The sequence below is a fragment of the Corythoichthys intestinalis genome, chromosome 7 (genome assembly GCF_030265065.1).
Source record: "Corythoichthys intestinalis isolate RoL2023-P3 chromosome 7, ASM3026506v1, whole genome shotgun sequence".
Lineage (NCBI taxonomy): Eukaryota > Metazoa > Chordata > Actinopteri > Syngnathiformes > Syngnathidae > Corythoichthys > Corythoichthys intestinalis.
Genome location: NC_080401.1, coordinates 40,988,219 through 41,009,805, shown reverse-complemented (window position 1 = coordinate 41,009,805; position 21,587 = coordinate 40,988,219). Strand labels below are relative to the sequence as shown.

Sequence of the window (21,587 nt, the reverse complement as noted above, 5' to 3'; positions counted from 1 at the left end):
GCTGGTCGGTTCAACCAACACCTCTAACCTGATTTTCTTCTCTCCTCCTCTACAGATGACTCGCCCCATCCAGGTTAAGCCAGCTGACAGCGAGAGCCGTGGAGGTAAAAGTCTACTTTTTATGTCAGTCAATGGGGATTTCATTGCTGTTTGCTTGGTTGGCCAAAATTAGGCACCATTTCAGCTATGCATTACAGTGTGGGGTGTTACTGCTTGTTGAACAGAAGTTTCCTGCACAGTAATTGGACAATATTTGAAAATACTACCATTCCAACAGATTGTAACCTATGATCATGCTGCAATGTTGTGTGCGAGTGACCTATTTGTTGTGCTTGGATTGTTGCTCTTCTCAGTATTTTGTAAAAGTAATCCTTTTTCGTTGGAAAGCAATATGATAGCAATATTATTGAACGATACCAAAATAAGGTGCTACAAATAACAGCCATGGTTATTTAGCGCTGTTGGACATGTTTTGTTGACATACATTTATTCAAGGATTACACAGTGCAAACATTTTGTTGCCAAATTAGGATTGTTCAGTCTTGATGCGGTTCCACTGTATGATAATCAAGTCTTTGGCCTGTTTTCCATATCTATCAGTGCATCATTTGTTCATTCCATATCCGTTTTAGAATCCAAAAACGGATAACAACTGATTTGATTTCATGTTTTCAACTCTGAAAACGACTTATTTCACTATCTTGTTTCCAAAGAAAAAAAAATATCAGTGTATAGTTCACTCGTTCCATATCTGTTTAGGAATCCAGAATCGGAAAACGGATGATGACTTCTTATTCCATTTCTCGTTTTAGAATCAAAATCGGAAAACTGATAACGACTTTTTATTTCATTTCTGTTTTGATTTTGTTTTGAAATAATAATTAAAAAAAAAAGAATATGAGAGAATCATCTATCATGGCATTTTTGTTTCTATTTGTTTTTGGTTTGTTTGATTTTTGATGTGTTTTGACCCGGAATTAGGGGTGCACGATATCGATTTTTTAAAAAACTGATATCGATAACTTCCTGCTCCTCAAGCGGATATTGGTATCAATAACCGATGATAAATATATAACTTTTTAAATGTATATTCACCGGAGTTTTTGAACACCTAGAGGTTTAAAATAATAGTAATGGTGGATTCAACATAGATTTGCCTTTGACCATACCAGAATTTTCATAATGACATGAGCATTATTATAATGAACAAAACAAAGACAAGAACAGTTTTGACTTCAAATAAAGTGCCAATATTTATTTTTTTCAAATAAATATAATTTCAGTCAATCACAATCAATTAGTCAATATAACTGAAGATGTGTTTCCTGAACAATGAGCACTGAACTAAAACATAAACCCAGCAGGTATTGTGCTTTGTCATCAGATAAAAATATTTGGTGCTACAGGAGACTGTTGTGGTCTTGGTCCATGAAACAACTTTCTTAACCTGGGAGACAGGTTAGGACAGCAAGCCTATCAATAACCAAAAGGTTATTGTATTGTTATATAGTAAACATAAATACTTACATATATTTCCGAGGGGGAAACATAACTAACAGAACGCATTCACGATTGTCAATGCTACCGCTAGACACAGCACTGTGTAAAGTGAATGAGTTTGAGGGCCAAATTATAGATGCAGCGAATTATTCTGACTAGCAGGTGGCAGCAATGCCCAGCAAATGGTCAAATGATCTCCCAGCGAGTCAGCACAATACATATTATCGGTCCAATTAATAATGTTATTGGATTTATTGGGATGATAATCGGACCAATCATTATCGTCCACCAGTACCTGGAAGTGACATTTTTTTGTTCTCAAGAAGGTCAGCCAAGCCCTTTTCACACACATTCCCAGGAAATTCCCGTGCAAGGTGACGTGGGATTTACTCGTGTCATTGCTTTCACACATTTAGAGTTGTCCCGAGAATGACGCGAGTTAGACACTTTCACACACTTGCCCCTTGTTGACCACTGGTGCTCTCTATGCAGGGGGGCTGCTGGCGCGATTTTATGACCTGGACATTATGTCGTTTTTAGTCAGCATCGGTTGTCAAAATGTTGGTCAAATCGTGTTTTGTTCCAGAGGTATCATTCCTGACGTCATAATTGCAGCCAATTGAAGCTCATCAAGACTCTTTTTAAGCCCAGGCGATCCAAGAGAACGGTGTCAAGATATTAACTTGCTGGGCGCCATTCTACACCTCTGCCGCCCTTGTTTAAAATCCCCTACGTTGTGCTGGCATTTGAGTGTATTTGTAGTGTTGTCTTATCGGCTCTCTGCCTACTGCTTAGGTTAGTATTATTGATCCTTGTCGACCTACTGTCACGGACGCATTGTGGTATTCCCCATTTTCCGTGATCACGTGTATTTTTGTTTGTATTTCATAAGCCCTTGTACGCATCCCTCTGTTGTTTTTTGCTTTGAGGTACCACTTTGTTTCCGCAGTTTCGATGGACAACAAAATAAACCACTCATTTCCAAAGATTGACGATGGGCTTTTCTTCGACTTTACGATCCAGTAGCAATTTAATTTAGTTGTTTTCAGTGTAATTTAGCTATTTCTAGCTTCGTATGTTTATAATTGTAATGTTTGTTTACCCCTTTTGGTCTTATTGTTAAGAAAGTGGAAGTGACGATCGGCCCGCCATTATATTTACGTCATCAGCCATCTTGATGTGAGACAGGAATTTAACGCTTGCAATGTCCGCGTAATCTTAGTGTCAGTCGACCCGGAAAATTGCGTTCACATACAAGGGCATCCTGTTTAAATCCTGCGATTCTCACGGTGTTTCTGCGTGTGTGAAAGGGGCTTCAGTCTCTACTGGGTGATTCCATTGATGGGTCCATCGTGCAGCACGATAGCTAACGTTTTACATTTATCGTTACTTCACGTTTTTTTCAAGGATAGCGGATGTGCCTTTTAAAGAGGGGAAAACGCTGTCATTGAACAGTGAACTCGTAACATTGTATCAACAACTTCCGGGTCACAAACATCGAAAACATCAACAGATATGGAATGAACGATTGATACACTGATGTTTTTTATTTGAAATGGAGAAATAACAAGTCGTTATCTGTTTTCCGATTTTGGGTTCTAAAACAGATATGGAATGAACAAATGATACACTGATACATATCTACAACATTTGGGCTAGTTCCTTTTATGGTTTCCCTCTGATCTAGACTGCTCTCAATGTACCGGTTTCATATTATTTTTGCGCACAAATTTTAAGTCTACTATACTGTAGTTCTCATTCTCTATCTACTGAGTTGAAAAGACTAAAAAATGTATCACCATCAATTTTTAACACAAGCCAAAATTGAATGCATGTCATCTTTCTTTGGCTGCTCGTTTTACGCATTTATATTTTTTTCAAGGATTTGTAGCTCGTCAAAACCCACAGAGATTCATTCAATTCTCAACCCGTTCATGCCCGTATTGAGCTTGTAAAGCATTAAAGAGTTTGTCTTGTTGCAGCCATGTAAAGCTGCGATGGGGTTTCCTGTTGCCCAACGATCTCTTCCTGTTCCCCGTGCCAAGTGCTGTATTATCACCACGTTGTGAATTAGATGGTGATTAAGCTCAGTAGTAGTTATGGCCGTGCAAGGTGCCCAGTTAAAAACACTTGCGCCTCTCAGGTTGTTTGTGTGCGTTCGGAACATGAGCGTAAACAGTGCAGAGGGAGGAGGACTTGGAGGGGGAAGCGTGTACAGCTTGGCAAACAATCAATAAATTTGCAGGGTGCTCGCCAAGATCCTCATTACTCAGGCTTAATTCTGTCGCCTTTGATCGCTCCTGTTTTTGGAAGAATGTATTTACTCCCAGGCGCGCGTATATGTTAATGGGATGAGGAGGCGTCCTTCAAGAAGTTCAGAACATTGCTGTTTTGTTTTTTTCCCCCTCCGCATACATCTCTTGAACAGAGCAGTCTGCTTTTGTTGTTTTAAAAAAAGGAACTGTGTTTTGCAGCTCCAAGAGGGAAAGAGAGAGAGAGAGGTTTGAAAGTAAAAAAGAGGCGGGATAGTTATGCACAAGCGATGCCAAGTGCATACAGCTGCCGTGCTGCACTTCTGAGGCTTTACCTCCAAACCTCTGACGATTTGGTGTGAATTAGGATGGCCGGGCACTTGGCTGCCTGTCAAACAAGGCTTCAAAGGACAGGACAACCCGGTAGAGTTGCTGGAAAGGCCAATAAAGCTCATGGAGAAACTGCCGCCGTTGCTTCCTGGCTTTCTTACCTTCACTCACTGTGTAATAGGAGTGATTAGACAAGCCAAAGATTGATGTCCCCTATAGCTCCATCGATTTAGCCATTGTGCTGCTGTGTGTCCACATTAACAATGACACTCAGCTGCCTCTTTACTTGCTCGCGAGCGACCACTTTGAGAGTTCCCACGACGCCCCGGTCAGACTGTATGGTGTCCACTAACCGGTCGGCCTGAAGACCCCACTGAGGAAGGAACGAGTGGCGGGGGTAGACCTGAGGGTTGCACATCATCTTAAATGAACAAGTCAGAGTGGTGCCTTAGGAGCCATCAATTCTGAGTTACCTTATTTTCAACGGTAACGAGACATGGAATGCCAAAACAGCCAGAATCTGGGCTTGCACACGTTTCAATTCAAGTAGATGCAGAGGGTTCAGTTGGAAAGCTCACGCCTAAAATGGAGTGGAAGTGCAAACTATCTTTTGTATGGCCTTTTGTTTTATATATTTTTTTTTCTATCAGTAAATAGTTGTGAAGCAGTGAATCGGTCCAAATGCTAGCTCTGATATTTACCAACATTGGAGAGTAGTGGTCCTTAACCATAGACTTCACTATCAGTTGACAAGACAGCTCCTACAGACATTGCGCCACGGCTTCCCGTAGGGGACCGGGCCAGGCATAGCGTCGTGACGGCTTTCACTGCGATAAACCAAAACACTCATTGCGTTCTAACGCCAGATTTAGGTGGAAACAGGAAGACAGTTTTAGTGCATACAAGCAGACAAGAGTGTCTTAAGAGTGATTTCATCAGTGATTCAAGGTAAATATTATATGAAATAGCACCATGTATGCACTTTGAAACGTTGTGAAAAAAATGAAATGAATGGGAAACATTTGCGTAACTTTAGCTTGAAATGTTTTCGTAAAATGAATGATAAAAGCCAGTTTTATTTTGCTCTTAACCAGGAATCTGCAATGGTTTACATTCATATCAATAGAAATCCCGGGATTTACGCATTTTTTTACAAGAATTTTCAACTTAAAAAGCACTTTTTTTGTTATGGCCGCCATGTTGGATTTTGTATCCATACACAAAAGCGTAACTTTACATTCAAATAATCTGGAGGTAATATTCGGCCGACTGCCCGTTTTGTGGGGAGCAAAAAAACTAGTAATTTGTGCGTCCATACATTTTTTTTTTCCGGCTTTTAAGTGTTTTGTTTTATGTAACATTTCATGCTGAGGCAATAGTGACATTGGAATTCAACCTAAAAAAGTTGTGATTGTATATAGAAAAATACAAAATTTGCTTTTGTTGAATAAAATTAAGATAATTCTGCATGCTTTCTTCAAGTATTAAGTTTCTGATGTGAAAGTTGAGTGATTTATTAGCTGTTGAAAACTTATGTCAAAATTGCTCTAAATTAAAAAAATGTAAATCGCTATTTAGGGCAAAAAACTGATATGATATGTAAATATTGCTATTGATCTATTGAAAATATAGGTAATTATCGCTGCATTCGTGGCTTTTTGTGCATCTAGCGTAACTAGATGCGAAACGACAGGCTTGCCGTTTAGTAGTTGCCGCGTTGTAAACAGCCGCCATCTTAAAGCAGTAGACTTCTTTAGAAGGCTCTGTTGTAGTGAAGCTAATGAACTTTTTATCTGAAATATTCCTAAATCAGCAAAATCTTGACTTGAATCTAATATTAAATAATGAGACAGTTTTAAAACTTTTACATGTTGTAAGTAGATAGAAGGGAAATTATGGAATAACGGGAGCAATTTTATCAACTTTAACGGTTGATTCACATCATTAAATTAATTGAATGTAGTTTAAAGCTGCCGATACAGAATGGGGACTTGAGTATTTAATTTAATGTTTTTAACTGTTAACTTGATACATAAATACAAGTTTGGTTTAGCCTAATAGAATTTTAAACTATTTTGGAACTAATGTACAAAACATTAAAAGGGAGCGGGGGCTTGGTGGCATCAAGAATCGATTTATAATCTAATCGGAGCCTCTGAATCGTAATCGTAATCTAATCGTTAGGTACCCAAAGATTCCCCCCTCTACGAGTGACCCTACCAGTGCTGCTTTAAAGAAGGACTCTCATATTGCAATATCCGATTTGAGGAATTGTGAATCTTGAATTTCATCAATTACCTGAAGAAAGTTTTGTAGAAAAATGGTATGTGGGGCTTGCTTAAACCTGTGGATACCCTGCAATGGCTATACTGCCATGACCTAGTTTTGGTTTTGTTGTTCGAAAGGTTGCAATTGTGTTTGTGTACGTTATTTTTCTTTTTTCTTTTCATAATGGGAGAGTCTTCCCTAGGTTTGGGTGTCAGAAGTCTAAAAATGAATCGTAGAAATAGATCTTTGGAGGATTTTTGGGGGGGGTGATTTGATCCTGTTGGCTTTCACTTAGCAACATCTTCTGAGACTAACTAAGGACATGCTGGAAGAATTAATTACCTCCTATGTGCACTTGAGGCAGACTCACCAGGGATAGACCCACTCTGGCCTGCTCTCTCAGGGCCACTCTTCTGGTCCAAAAGGGGCAACCTCTTCCTCAGCGCATCACATTATACTAATTAGCGCCTTAATCTCATTAAGGAGAGGAAAGTTTAGCTCACCTTCATTAGGGAAGACCTTTTCACTGTGGTTTTGTACCTGCTGGACTTCAGCTCCTCCAGGACGTCCCAGCAGCCCAAGACCACACAAGCCCCAACGTTTCCCTGCTTAGTGATGCGTTTAAAACTGAAATGGCCTGTCATCAGGCATGAAACAGAAGCAACAATGCTTGCTCTAGGATGAAAGAAAAATTTTCTAACAAAGGCTCCTTAATATTTCATCACCCAAGACATTTAATTCAAACAGAGATGTTTTTAGTCAGGGGGAAGCCCCTTTCCTCCCCTTAATTTGACACCAAAAAATACAAACTGATGAACCTCATAGTGCTACACGGAAGCCTCAGAGTGTGCTTTCTCCTACAAAATCAAAGGGGAAATGTACGCTAGAGTAAATTCATCCAAACACTCTGTCAGCCCCTGCTGCTGCTTAACAAAGACACACTGTGAAATGAATATTAATGGCCAATCACCTACCTAATCTAGCAGAACAACAGACATTTCACATTGAGCCGCTGTAGTTGCGAACGCCTTTGTCACCAATGATGCGGGCCATAGAGGGGCGCTGTTGTTGTTTGGGTGGGGCGGGGGTGGTTCTGCAAGGAGGCAACAGGGACCCACCTCTCCCCTTTTCTCTTGAGATGGACATGAGCTAGATTGATTTTCCATCACACATGGCACTGACTGCTGCTGATATTTCAGTTTTGAAGGGCTGTTCAGAGCCTCCTCAAAGGACTCTGCATCTTCACTCTGGAGAAATCAGCTTCAGCCGCTTTGATTTCCCTCTAAATGCTTTGCTCTTCACCACCACTATCAAACCCTGTCCTTGCGTCTTGTCCTTTTGATTAGATTGTCTTGTTTTCACATCTTGTTTTAGTCCAGCCAATCTCTCTCATCTGGCAAATGACGATTAGACAGTCATGTTTGTGATCAAACTATATGACAGTGATAATGATGACCCTAGTCAGAAAACAACCTCCAGAGTAGACTAAAAAGCTAGAAGTTTGTGTTACTGTAACGAGAACACTGAAAGCAAGGACACCTTGAAACTTGCTACCTCATGCATTTGTTTTAATCGTCTCTGAAAGTTTGTAAAGGAATTAAGATTTGCAACAGGAAAGTAGCTTACAAGTATTTTTAACCGTGGTTAGTTTAGCCATCATGTGTTGAATAACATGATGTTTTAAAGGTTTTTTGTCATGTTTGAGTTGGTTCTGTGCTCTAGGGCAGGGGTCCCCAACCTTTTTTGCACCACGGACCGGTGTTATTTGGGTCTTTTTTTTCACGGACCGGTGTTCTGACAAATTTTGCAACCCAGCAAAAATTGCAACGATGCGGTTCTGCGCATGCGCGCAATGTTACACATAGCCGCAAAATGCGCAAATGCAGCGGTTCCAAAGTAAACACTACAAACTTTCTTGAAAGAAAGGAATATTAACTTACGTTTGATATGGAAGGACTTGTAGAAAAGGTCTCCTCAGATACAGTACATCCTGCCATGTAAGCTGCACACAACAACTGCACACCGCTCTCACTATTAACGACTTCGCCTTGTCGTTAAACATTAATTAAGAAGCCCGCTTCACAAAGATAAGATGTTGGAAATTGTAGCAACGTTTTCAATGCTCTTGTAGCGATGTCAGGAAATTCCAGAACGACTTTAATCCAGAACCTCGGTAGAGTTGTTGTCTCAAATGTACGTTTAATAAGGTCGCCGTCATTTGCGATCTCTACAAGTTGATCTTCCTTTTGCCCAGACATGCTCGAATCACTCGGTTTATTCACAAACGGGTCACGAATCCACTCCTTCGCAGTTCATGGGTCTTCGAGGTTGTAGCTCGTCAGGTGCCCTTTTCGCCGTAAAAATATCTCCAAAGATGTCTGTTTTCCAGTCATCTTCGCTCGTGTGGGGGCTAATTATTTCCGGGAACAAATGTGCTGCGCCCGCGGCCTAGCAATACGTTATTATCAAGGACAAGCGCACATAGATATATTATATACACAAACAAGATGTACTGCTAGCAGTCCAATCATTGGATTCTCTGACGACATTCTAATCTATCCCGTAGTATTATATCTAGAGTAGACAGGGATATTGGTGTGTTAAGCAGGGGCACAAGGTTAATTCAGCCAGAATGCGGTCATTATTAAATTATTATTTTTATGCGGCCCGGTAGCAAATGCATCACGGACCCGTACCGGTCCGCGGCCCGGCAGATGGGGACCCCTGCTCTACGGCACACTAGCCAAGACACTCACTAGACCAGTGTTTTTCAACCGGTGTGCCGTGAGAAATTATCTAATGTTGCATTTATATATATACATTGTAATGTCCGTAACTGTGCGGGGCCTTGAAGGGGCCATCAGACTGCAGAGTGGTGACGTAGCAGGAAGCAAGCAAGGAGGGAGGGAGAACGGCGTGAGAGTAAGTTAGCGGTCACATGTTGCTGATGCCGCTGTTATTTTGTTTATTATTTTCCATTGTTGCCACAATAAAGTAGGAAAGTCATCGCCGGCTCCTCTTTCTATGTCCCCATTCAGAGCTATTACAATATTTTTTTATCTCGTCGGGCGGAGTTGCAGTAGGAAGGAAGGAAGGAGTAGGTAGAAAGTTCTCGGTCGTGTGCAGATGACGGATGTTTGCTCGTGTCGCGTTCAAAGACTGCTCGGATTTGTTTTTTTTTCCACATTTATTGTTTTTTATTGAAAAGCCATTTGTTCTTTCAACATACCAGACGAATTTTTTTTTTTATAGTTTTCTTCCGCTTTTCCTTTTTTTTTTTTTTTTTTTTTTTTTTTTTTTTTTTTTTTTTTTTTTTTTTTTTTAAACAAAATAAGGTTTTACCAAAACAAAAATAATAATAATAAAGTAAAAACAAAAAACCGAGGAGCAGGGAACCTATTACTTCGCCATATTTTTTACATGAAATAAATTGTTAAGTATAAGCATATATTAACCAACATCATTTTGTACAGGCTTAACATATTCTGTCTATTTAGTCCACATCAAGTAAAACAAAAACTGCTCGAATTTCTAGCCATCAACGACCTTGCTTTCCGTGACAATGTGGACCCCAACTCGTCTCCTGCACATTATTTGGTTAGACTCGTCATGTGTTGATACACTCGAAAGTGTCTTTTCTATTTTATCCATATCTGACGACCGTCAGTCCTCCCCCTGTGATATATTACAACTTTGTTGAGAACAGCAAGGTGGCTAATGGCTAAAAATCCGAGCAGTTCTTGAACGCAACACGAGCAGCACAGCGCCATGGCGCCAAGCAAGTTTAAACGTCATCACCAAACGAAACATTCGTTGCTTCAAAACAAGTCGATGGACTATTTTGTTCGCCTTCGTGAAAACACAGGGAAAAAGGCAACTTTTTTTTTTTTTTTTTTGTAAAATAAAAACTACGAAGGAAAATGAGAAAGCCCTCAAAGCCTGTTACCTTGTAGCTAAATCCAAAACGTCCGACACCATGACAGAGACATTAATTCTACCTGCCTACAAAACCATTGTCTGCGAGATGCCTGATGTGGTTAAAGACATTGCTCAAGTCCCCCTGTCTGATAATTCTGAGCTTTTTCAAGCCTAACTGCTATAAAAAAAAAATAATAATAAATAAATAAAAACATAGACAGAGCTGTTGCAGAATAAGGATATCAACTTTGTGTTCATCTTAACAGGCTCAAGTTTCACAATGAGTAAGTATACATACTGAGAAATTATCTTATAATTTAATATACTGTACAGAAAATAATTTTGGAACATTTTTGGTTTGTGGTGTGCCGCGAGATTTTTTCCAAAGTAAAAACGTGCCGTGAGTCAAAAAAGGTTGAAAAACACTGCACTAGACAAGACACACTAGTGATTACCCATCGATTTCACCTGTTGTGGCTTCCTGATTGTGTGTTGACCATTCCGCTGCCTTTTGTATCACCCACCTGGGTCTCTTTGTCTCGTTACGCCTTGTCTGTATTTAAGATCCCAATGTGCTGTCTGTTCTTGTTGTGTCATTGTCCATCCCAGCGTCTTGTCAATGCATCCATATTTCCAGTGTTCCTGACCCTGTTTTACATGGTAAGTTGGTTTGTTTCCCAGTCTTTGTTAGTATTCTGAGTTTTGTTTGGACCCTGCCTTTTGATCCCCACAGCTTTTGTTTGAGCTTGTGTTTTTATGAATATCATTAAAATGTTTGAGTTTTCCACCACCGTGCCTCGCCTTGCCTTTGATTTCCCTGTGTCGATCCCATGACATAATGACGCAACAAGAACAGACAGCACACAGGGATCTTAAATACAGACAAAGGGTAACGAGACATTGAGACAAAAGTGGATGACAGAAGAGGCAGCGGATTGGTCAACACACAAGGAGCAGGCTACAACACGTGAAATCAATGGGGAATAAGTTATTCAACACAGGATGGCTAAGCTAACCACAATCAAAAATACTTTTGGACCCAAACGCAGAGAAATCAAAGCCAAGGCAAGGCAGGATGGTGCAAAACTCAAAAATAAAAATGTACAATAAATAAAAAATATACAATATACAATAAATAAATAAATAAATAATTATGAAAAATATACAATATACAATACAATATAGAATGTTGATAACGTAGGTGACATATTCTTTGTGAATTTCTTGGGTCAAGTGTCCTCAATGTGTGATTGTCCTTGAAAATTTGAAAAAATATTTTTTTTGCAAGTAGTTAACAGAACAGGAACATGATTGACGTAGGTTAGTTCATACCTCAGGTCTTAAGGTGCGGATGACAGGATAAAAAAAGTATTAAATAGCATTATTATGTAGAGATGTCCCAATCGATCGGCATCCCGATCGCTCGGTTCCGATCACGTCATTTTCAAAGTATCGGAATCGGCAAAAAAATATCAGCCATGCCTTTTTTTAATATATATATTTTTTTATTAAAACGTTTTCTAATTGTGTTTAGTTTAGGCTTAAGGTAGGGTTATCTAAAATATTCCGATAACGGCGGCAATTAATTTATTATATAATGTGCCACGTTATGATAAATGCAATTAACGTATGCGCTGCACGACCCTCTTACTCATTGTCGCGCTCAATTCGTAATGACACCGTTTTACCTATATAGAGAGATAAAAGGCAGCGCAAAATGAGTAGAGTGAATTTTGGCAGCCTTTGGAGCCTTTCTTCAATTGGCTAAAGCCTTGCAATCCCTCTCCCTATGATTAGAAATATCATGGGAAGCAATGTGGGGAAGCAAGGTGGCAATTGATCTTTGTCTTATCACCCTAAGTTATTTCCCAAAGCAGACAAGATATATCCATTGGTAGCACAACGCAGAGTCATGGTTCCACTTCCCATCATGGTTCCACTTCCCATCATGCATTGGGGCATGGCTGCAGTATCATTTATTGAAAGCTCAACAAATACACTAGATGGCAATATTTAGTCACAATATACAAAGTCACAAGTCTTTCTATCCGTGGATCCCTCTCACAGAAAGAATGTTAATAATGTAAATGCCATCTTGAGGATTTATTGTCATAAACAAATACAGTACTTATGTACTGTATGTTGAATGTATATATTCGTCTGAGTTTTATTCATTTTTTTCTTAATGCATTGCCAAAATGTATATGATCGGGAAAAATTATCAGGAATGATTGGAATTGAATCGGGAGCAAAAAAAAAGCAATTGGATCGGGACATATTGGGATCGACAGATACTCAAACTAAAATGATCGGGATCGGATCGGGAGCAAAAAAACATGATCGGAACAACCCTATTATTATGTGAATTAGAATCATATTTTGAGACCATTCAACTATATAAAACAATTTGGCAAAGCGAAGATGACGAGAAATTAGTCTTTTAATCCACTGTTTAGCCACGCCTACCATTATAGGGCTCTAGCATCCCCAGCAGGAGGATGACATCGGCAGGGTCATGGTTTCATCTGATTTAGAATTCAACCCATTGAGGGGGAAGTATTCAGAACGAGGAAAATGCGACGAAGAGAGCCGCAAAATGTCATTGTTTCAGTCTCTCTACTCTAATATTTTTACAGGATATTATTTTTATCCAAGTATTTTTCCCCAATTGCTAAATAAATGGTATGGTCATGACAAAAAAAACAGTCTTGCGCTGAATGGAATATACAGGACTGTCTCAGATAATTAGAATATTGTGATAAAGTTCTTTACTTTCTGTAATGCAATTAAAAAAACAAAAATGTCATACATTCTGGATTCATTACACATCAACTGAACTATTTCAAGCCTTTTATTATTTTAATATTGCTGAATTTGGCTTACAGCTTAAGAAAACTCAAAAATCCTATCTCAAAATATTAGAATATCATGAAAAAGTATACAAGTAGGCTATTCAACTAATCACCTGAATCATCTAATTAACTCGAAACACCTGCGAGGGTTTCCTGAGCCTTAAAAACACTCAGCTTGGTTCAGTAAACTAAATCACAAGTATGGGGAAGACTGCTGATCTGACTGCTGTCCAGAGGACCATCATTGATACCCTCCATCAGGAGGGTAAGACACAAAAAGAAATTTCTCAAAGAGCAGGCTGTTCACAGAGTGCAGTTTCAAAGCATATCCACAAAAAGTCTGTTGGAAGGGAAAAATGTGGCCGGAAACGCTGCACAACCAAGAGAGATGACCGCAGCCTTAACAAAATTGTGAAGAAGAGCCGCTTCCAGAATTTGGGGGAGCTTCAAAGACAGTGGGCTGAAGCTGGAGTCCAGGTATCAAAAGCCACAGTTCACAGACGTGTCCGGGAAATGGGCTACAATAGCCGTATTCCCATGGTCAAGCCACTTCTGAACTCAAGACAACGGAAGAAGCGTCTGACTTGGGCTATGGAGAAGAAGCACTGGACAGTTGCAGAGTGGTCCAAAGTCCTCTTTTCAGACGAAAGCAAGTTTTGCATTTCATTTGGAAGTCAAGGCGCCAGAGTCTGGAGAAAGGCCGGAGAGGAGCAAAATCCAAGTTGCTTGAAATCCAGTGTGAAGTTCCCACAGTCAGCAATGGTTTGGGGAGCCATGTCAGCTGCTGGTGTTGGTCCACTGTGTTTCATCAAGTCCAGAGTAAATGCAACTGTGTACCAAGAGATTTTAGAGCACTACATGCTTCCATCTGCTGAAAAGCTCTATGGAGATGAGGATTTCATTTTCCAGCATGATCTGGCACCTGCCCACAGTGCCAAAACCACCAGTAACTGGTGCACTGACCATGGCATCACTGTCCTTGATTGGCCTGCTAATTCCCCTGACCTGAACCCCATCGAGAATTTGTGGGGTATAGTTAAGAAGAAGATGAAAGACACCAGACCTACAAATGCAAATGAGCTGAAGGCCGCTATCGAAGCATCCTGGGCATCAATAACACCTCAGCAATGCCACAGGCTGATTGCCTCCATGCCACGCCGGATTGATTCAGTAATCCGTGCAAAAGGATTCCCAACCAAGTACTGAGTGCATCAATGGACATTTTCAAATGTTTGATTTAGTTTTGCTGTTATTAAATTATTTTTTTACTTGGTCTGAGGAAGTATTCTAATTTTTTGATATAGGATTTTTGAGGTTTCTTAAGCTGTAAGCCAAAATCAGCAATATTCAAATAATAAAAGGCTTGAAATAGTTCAGTTGATGTGTAATGAATCCAGAATGTATGACATTTTTGTTTTTTTAATTGCATTACAGAGAGTAAAGAACTTTATCACAATATTCTAATTATCTGAGACAGTCCTGTAAAATAATAAAAATGCATTTATTCAGTAAGACATGGCAAAATTACTTCATAATGGTCTACGCTGATTGGCAAGTTTCAGCTCGTTTCCCTGCTACTGACAGGAGAGCTCACCGGGGAAGCAGCTGGAGAGTACCGACGTCGGAGGAGTGCGTAGCTGCCACATGGTCAACACAAATATGGCGTAAAATAATGCTTTAATACACGGCAAAGACGTTACCAGAGAGCGGCGTGCAGTTCTTGTGCAGCTTACATGGCAGGATTTGTTTGAGGAGAACTTTTGTCATGTTTACTTTGTAATCACCGTATTCGCGGCCATTTTTAACACAGTCGCAATTTCTGATGGGGTTGAAAATTTGACAGAACACTGGGTACACAAAGAGGGCAATAAGCAGAGTATAGCGCTCTCCCGGCGGGGGGTTGCGACAAGCCGCCGGTCGTCGGCCGAGTGGCATTTTCAGTGGACAATCAAGTCACAAGCCACCTCCGTATTAAAACGTGTGCCATGATCCCAGTATTTGACATAATACAAAATACGATATTTACTCACTTCCTCGTAAGTCCACTGGTCCCACAGTAGTAGGGCTTGTTTTGGCCAATATCCACGGTGAATCTTTAGAAACCCAAAAAGGCTCCCACGCCTTTCCCTGGTGCAGCAACAATTTTCTGCTGCCATTTGGCTGGCGTGATGCGAAAAATAAATGAATTAATCTGCAAAATCAGCTGAATCCGCAGTCCATCTGCATGCTATAAAGCAATGTTGTATTGTGAGACCTGACCTGGGTGACGTCGCATTCGTCCTAAACCCGAGACTGAAGTCACTCATTTTCACGGCGTAGGATTCAAAAATTGAAGATATAAAGCAATCGCTTCCACAGACATCCAAGTGGTCCATTTCGTTCAGGAGCATAAAACACCACGTGAAATATGAAATAAACATGCTTTGTGGTGTCATACGCACTTAAATGCACAATTCAGATTTTTTGTCATGTTTTTTTGGCATGCCCGTTCAGATTGCCTTTGTCCATTCAATTATTACGCATTCGCACCAATTCGGGGGCCGACGTGCACTGAGCAAACTGACCTCCATGGGCAGAATGTGCATGATGCACACACATACGGTCAGTTTGCCCCTGCTTGACCGTGTAAGCCAGGGGTGTCCAAACTTTTTGCAAAGGGGGCCAGATTTGGTGTCGTAAAAATTTGGGGGGCCGACCTTGGCTGACGTTTTTTACGTAGAACAATTAGGGCTGTCAAAATCATCGCGTTAACGGGCCTAATTCATTTTTTTAAATTTAATCACGTTTAAATATTTGACGCATTTAACGCACATGCCTCGCTCAAACAGATTAAAATTAAAGCAAAGTGTCATTTTCACGTGTTACTTGTTTTTTGATGTTTTTCCGCCCTCTGCTGGCGCATGGGTGCGACTGATTTTATGGGTTTCAGCAATTTCAGGCTTCAGCAACATAATTATTATTGACATCAACAATGGCGAACTACTAGTTTATTTTTTGATTGAAAATTTTACAAACTTTATTAAAACGAAAACATTAAGAGGGGTTTTAATATAAAATTTCTATGACTTGTACTAACATTTATCTTTTAAGAACTACAAGTCTTTCTGTCCATGGATCGCTTTAACAGAATGTTAATCATGTTAATGCCATCTTGTTGATTTATTGTTATAATAAACAAATACAGTACTTATGTACAGTATGTTGAATGTATATATCCGTCTTGTGTCTTATCTTTCCATTCCAACAATTTACAAAAAAATATGGCATATTTTATAGATGGTTTGAATAGCGATTAATTACGATTAATTAATTTTTAAGCTGTGATTAACTCGATTAAAAATTTAAATCGTTTGATAGCCCTAATAACAATATATTTAAGCAAATTTTAGCAGGCCATTCTGTGCGTCACATTTGCTTTATTATTTTTTAAAATTATTTAATTAATAATTTCAACAATCTCACAATTAGCCTCTGTGGCGTTCTCTTTCGACTCTCCGGCTCTTGCGAAATACTACTGTGAAATAAACTAGCTTCAAGTTGCTTCAATTTCTCACAACGTATTTTCCCTGTAATCTTGCCGTACATGTCAGCGTGTCTTGTTTGGTAATATCGCCTCACATTGAACTCTTTAAAAACAGTGACTGTCTCTTTGCAAATGAGGCGGACACAGATGTTGCGTATTTTAGTGAAGAAATAGTCCAATTTCCACCTATCCTTGAAGCGTCGGTTGTCACAGTCAACTTTTTTTTTTGTTGATTGTCGTCATTTTAGAAAATTGGGAGTAAAGGGTCACATGGGGTAATGTTGCTTAGAGTGCTGCTGCCTTTTAGTGGGTAAACGATGAGTAGCATTTAGTGTGTAAGCTACTTCATATGCTGGTAGCAGTACTGCTGACCAACATATTAAGTCGGTGTGCGGGCCAGACGTTATTGATTTTAGGACAGAGGCTGGAGGCCGGATGAAATTTGACCACGGGCCGCATCTGGCCCCCGGGCCGGACTTTGGACATGTCTGGTGTAAGCAATACTGAAATCTTGGTCATTTGGCGCACCGAAAGAAAACCGAGCATTCTCAGGCTCATCTTATTTTTTTCATTTTCGTTTGTTTATGGCTGTGATCAAGCCTGCCTCCTACCTAGAAGCCATGTTCAAGCTAGGCGCTAACGGTAATGCACAGCTCCATCGCTGCTGTCGTACCTGCCTCTTTCGCTCTTTGCTGACGTAATTACTGCATGAATTCCGATTTGGGAGAGTAGAGAGTTCAGACTGCAGCCACATTCTGGAAAAAATGTCGCCCAGATTGGATTTTAACCACACACCACAGTGACCTAGATCGGATTTGAAAGGGTCCAGTTCTCTGTGTCTTGTCCGTTTCGGACCGTCAAGTTATTACCTCACTTAAGTCAGAAAAACACACAAAAAAAAAAAAAAAAAACGAATTTGTGCGTTTAGCGGTCTGAACCTAGCCTTATTGATTTGCCTTACTATGCGACTTACCTCGGCCATCTTGGCATGTTCTTGTGTGAAATCATTGTATTTCTTTCTTGACATTGGGACATGTAAGTTTTAGGAGATTTAAAACTGCCTTAGTCCTCAGAAATGAATATGTTCAGTCGGTAGTGACCTGATCTTCAAGCTCAGCTACCTTTAGCCATTTTTGTCAGATGTTGTGGTCCTTCCTTGACACTCTACAGAAAAACGTATGTGGATTGACACTAGCTGAACTGTTTAAAGTATTTTTGAACTTTTATCACTATCTTGGCTTTCATGGCTAATTCTGTGTGAAATTAAGTTTCTTTAAAACTAAGTTTGAAGGTTGTCCGAGTCTTGCAAATTGTAGACAAGTAATACGGTAACTGGGAACCTAAGCTTTAACCTCAGCTACCTTTTCTCATCTTTCTCAGAAGATGGGTCAGATGTACGCTTAGGAATAGAATGGAACAATGAGTCTTGACAGCCTGAAGAAGGGTGTTAGAAAATTGCTACAAATAGCTCACTAGAACTGTAGGTACTTTTTTTTGCTTTTCTTCAGCTACCTTTTGTGTGAAGTCATTTGGTCTTTTTTTCCAAGGCATGAAAAATGCATCTCTTGACCTAAAGTTGAACTTCAGCCACCTTTCCTCAGAGATCGTCGGTCAGATGTCTTTGAAATTACTTTTTGAACATAGAATGATGGTCCTTGACGGCATAAGGGTAAAAAAAAACATTACCTGTACTGTGGAGTTTGAAGGGGATCTGAGTTTATCCCCACCGAGACAAGGAATATACCAAGTGAACCTCAGCTACCTTTCTCAGCTGTCCTGCTCATAATTAATTCAAAGCAATCAAGATTTGAGCCAAAGGATGGTTGGGTGAGGAGATGAGGAGCTGCTGAGTCTGCTGAGCCCTCAGTTGGTGTTTCAGCAGGCTTTCTGAGTACAGCTGGAGCCACAACCGACTGAGATGGCCCGGTTTAGAAAGAGGCGCTGGCATTATAAAGGCATGCCTGCCACCCACATGAATAAGACAAACAGGCCAACATTGTGTACATCCTGCCTGCAAACACACACAGGCCCAGTTTAGGGAGTCACATCACATACCGTATTGGCCCAAATATAAGACGGCCCTGATTATAAGACGACCCCCTCTTTTTCAAGACTCAAATTTGAAAAAACTTTTTGAACACCAAATTAATTATTTTACAGAAAATAATTACAGTACATCCGAAACAAATGATTATAACAATATATGTGAGAGGAAAAGCATGTTATTTTGCCTCAATTAAATCTTAATATCTGAACATTTTAAATATGTAAACTAAAGTGCAATCACATTCGTGTGCAAAAGTAACTCCATATGCAGAATGTGTAAAACCAGGATTAAGTACAGCGGGAACACTACAAACATGCGGAATAGTACATAAATCTGAAAACAAAGTACTGTATTGGCGTATGTATATAAGATGGCCCTGATTATAAGACGACCACCTCTTTTTCAAGACTCAAGTTTGAAAAAAGACTTTTTGAACACAAAATTTTTATAAAGAAAATAATTACAGTACATCCGATACAAATGATTATAACAATATATGTGAGAGGAAAAGCATGTTATTTTGCCTCAATTAAATCATAATATCTGAACATTTTAAATATGTAAACTAAATTGCAATCACATTCGTAAATGAATGGCTTCTGGTTTTTGAAATGTAAGTAAACCAATCTATTGTGATAAAACAAAATTGCAATAACTGCATTAACCATCAAAGTGAAGTCTAACTGCAACTGTAGTATTGAAACAAATCTGAATAAGGTAAAACTTTGCAGTAAAATAATGCGAATTGGTTAAACTTGAGAGTAGCTGAGATCTGTCATGACAGAACATAGCTTCAATGATATCTGGTGCCATCTAGCGTCGTGAATAGGTATAATGTTTAGACTGCGAATATAAGACGACCCCCTCTTTTTCAGTCTTATTCAGGGGTGAAAGTGGCTAGAATTTCTTGCCGGAACTCCCCGAAGTGAAGGTCGCCACGGAGCCAGAAATTTTGTTTATTTATTTATTTTTTTGGTGGTGGGGGTGGGAGGTCCAAACCTCCTAAAACTACTGAAATGCAATGACAACTGTTTTGGCACAGTTCTTTCTATAACACATACGATAATTGATTGTCATTCAAAACTGTATTTTTTCAATGATTTGCAAAATAAAAGTTAACAAAAACAGTAATAACCCCAACCTCCTAATCTCCTAATTTTTATTTTCCCTCATTTCCTCACATACTAAATACCAAATCTCAATTTTAATTACTTAAGAACATAGGATGTATATTAAGATTAAAGTTAATATAAACATTTACTTTTTTTTTTTTTAATAAGAAAGATGTAAGTAATATATACGTTCAGAAAAATAAGTACAAATGACTTATATTATGCAGAGTGGAATGGAATATATTTTGAAGGTCGCGCAAACATCAACTTTTTTTTTTTAATCATAAGGAAATGAATAAGTAGCCTAACATAAATAAATATAAGTCCAAAGTGCCCATTGATAGGTAAGATGTTCTAAACCTCCCCATCAGAGCAATTAAAACTAAATATGATAAATAAGCCTCCCCAACTCTTTCATTGCTCTTAAAGATTTGATCCATTTTCTGTTTCATTGCCCTTTTTTGTCGCATCAATTCAACAAACTTTTTTTTTTTTTGTTGCTGTTCCAGAAAACATTTGAACCAATCAGAGCTAACGATCTCATCACTGATCACATGTCAGTATGTCAGCCAATTGAACGGATAAATGAGTCCAAGCGTTCTGCTTTGCATTCGCACATTGACGTGACTCATCATCATCACACTCGGATAACTGCAGTAAATGGGGAAACCTCCATGCCGTCTGTGGAATAAAATAAATAATAAATATCAGTGGAAACAGATTACGCTACACAAGCACTTTATTATGCTTGTTTTTAACACTTGTGTATGTAAATCTGATGTTGGTAGATTGTTTTCTTCTTGGAGATGAAATGCACGTGTGTCAGCTTAGCATTTTTTGGGGACATTTGCCATTATATATTTGGAATCAAAGCGCCCTGAATCTTATACCGGAAAGGCGTTCCGACCCTGAATCTTACACCGGAACTGCGTTCCTGACCGTTCTGGCCCACTTTCACCCCTGGTCTTATTTCAATGTAAAGAACAAAGTCTTATATTTGGGCCAATACGGTATTTAATTGGAACTTGTGTGATGTGTTCAGCAGACAAACATAAGACAAAAATATGTCTCATATGTCAAAAGACAAACATATTGTACATAACAGGAATTAGTACAGTTTTAAGTGTTGTAAACCAAGCAGAGGCAAGCAAGGTTATTGTTTATGTGTTTTACCCTGACTGTAGGACAATTAATTTTCTTTTTTTGGTCTCTTGAGTTCACTGAGATGTGACGAAAGAATGGGAGGGAGTAACAGAACCAATAAGTTAAAATGTAGAGCGGAGTGCAAGGGAGGGAGTAGATTGAGAGAGCCAAGGCTTCATGCTCGACGGCTGTTTTGCACTCTGTTTTTTGATGATGAATTTATCTGGCATAAAAAACAACAGAGTGGTCTATGTATTAAACATCAGTGGTGTTCTCCTTTCTTAGAGAGACAAAGCTCAGTAATGAAGCAAGCAGGAAGGCCTTTAAGCTCCACTGATCTCCGACCAGTGGTGAGTGAGAGGGGTAGTTCGGGAAAAAAAAGAGAGGATGATGAAAACGACAGATTGGTGAGAGTAGAGAGGCGAAGGAAGAGAATTTGTTCTGAAACACTGAGGTTGAGAAATTACAGAAAAGTGCAGCTGAAATACCAACCGGGGAGGGGAGGTAGGCGGAGGCAAAAAGCAAAATGCTGAACAGTAGTTCTTCTCCCTTTGGACACAAGAAAACTATAGATTACCAGTCACAATGTGCTTGGCTGGGCACAAATGGAGAGATTCCAAATAACAGGGAGCATGTTCAGAG

The 21,587-nt window shown here is 39.4% G+C and overlaps 1 protein-coding gene across 8 annotated transcripts in view; it reads left to right on the top strand.

Moving 5' to 3' along the window:
* celf5a (cugbp, Elav-like family member 5a) overlaps positions 1-21,587 on the top strand; it is a 700,629-nt gene that overhangs the window by 381,761 nt on the left and 297,281 nt on the right. For all 8 annotated transcript variants that reach the window (XM_057840946.1, XM_057840949.1, XM_057840951.1 and 5 more), the window contains exon 4: positions 56-104. In XM_057840946.1, the coding sequence (XP_057696929.1) occupies positions 56-104 (49 nt within the window). The remainder of the gene's footprint in view (positions 1-55; positions 105-21,587) is intronic.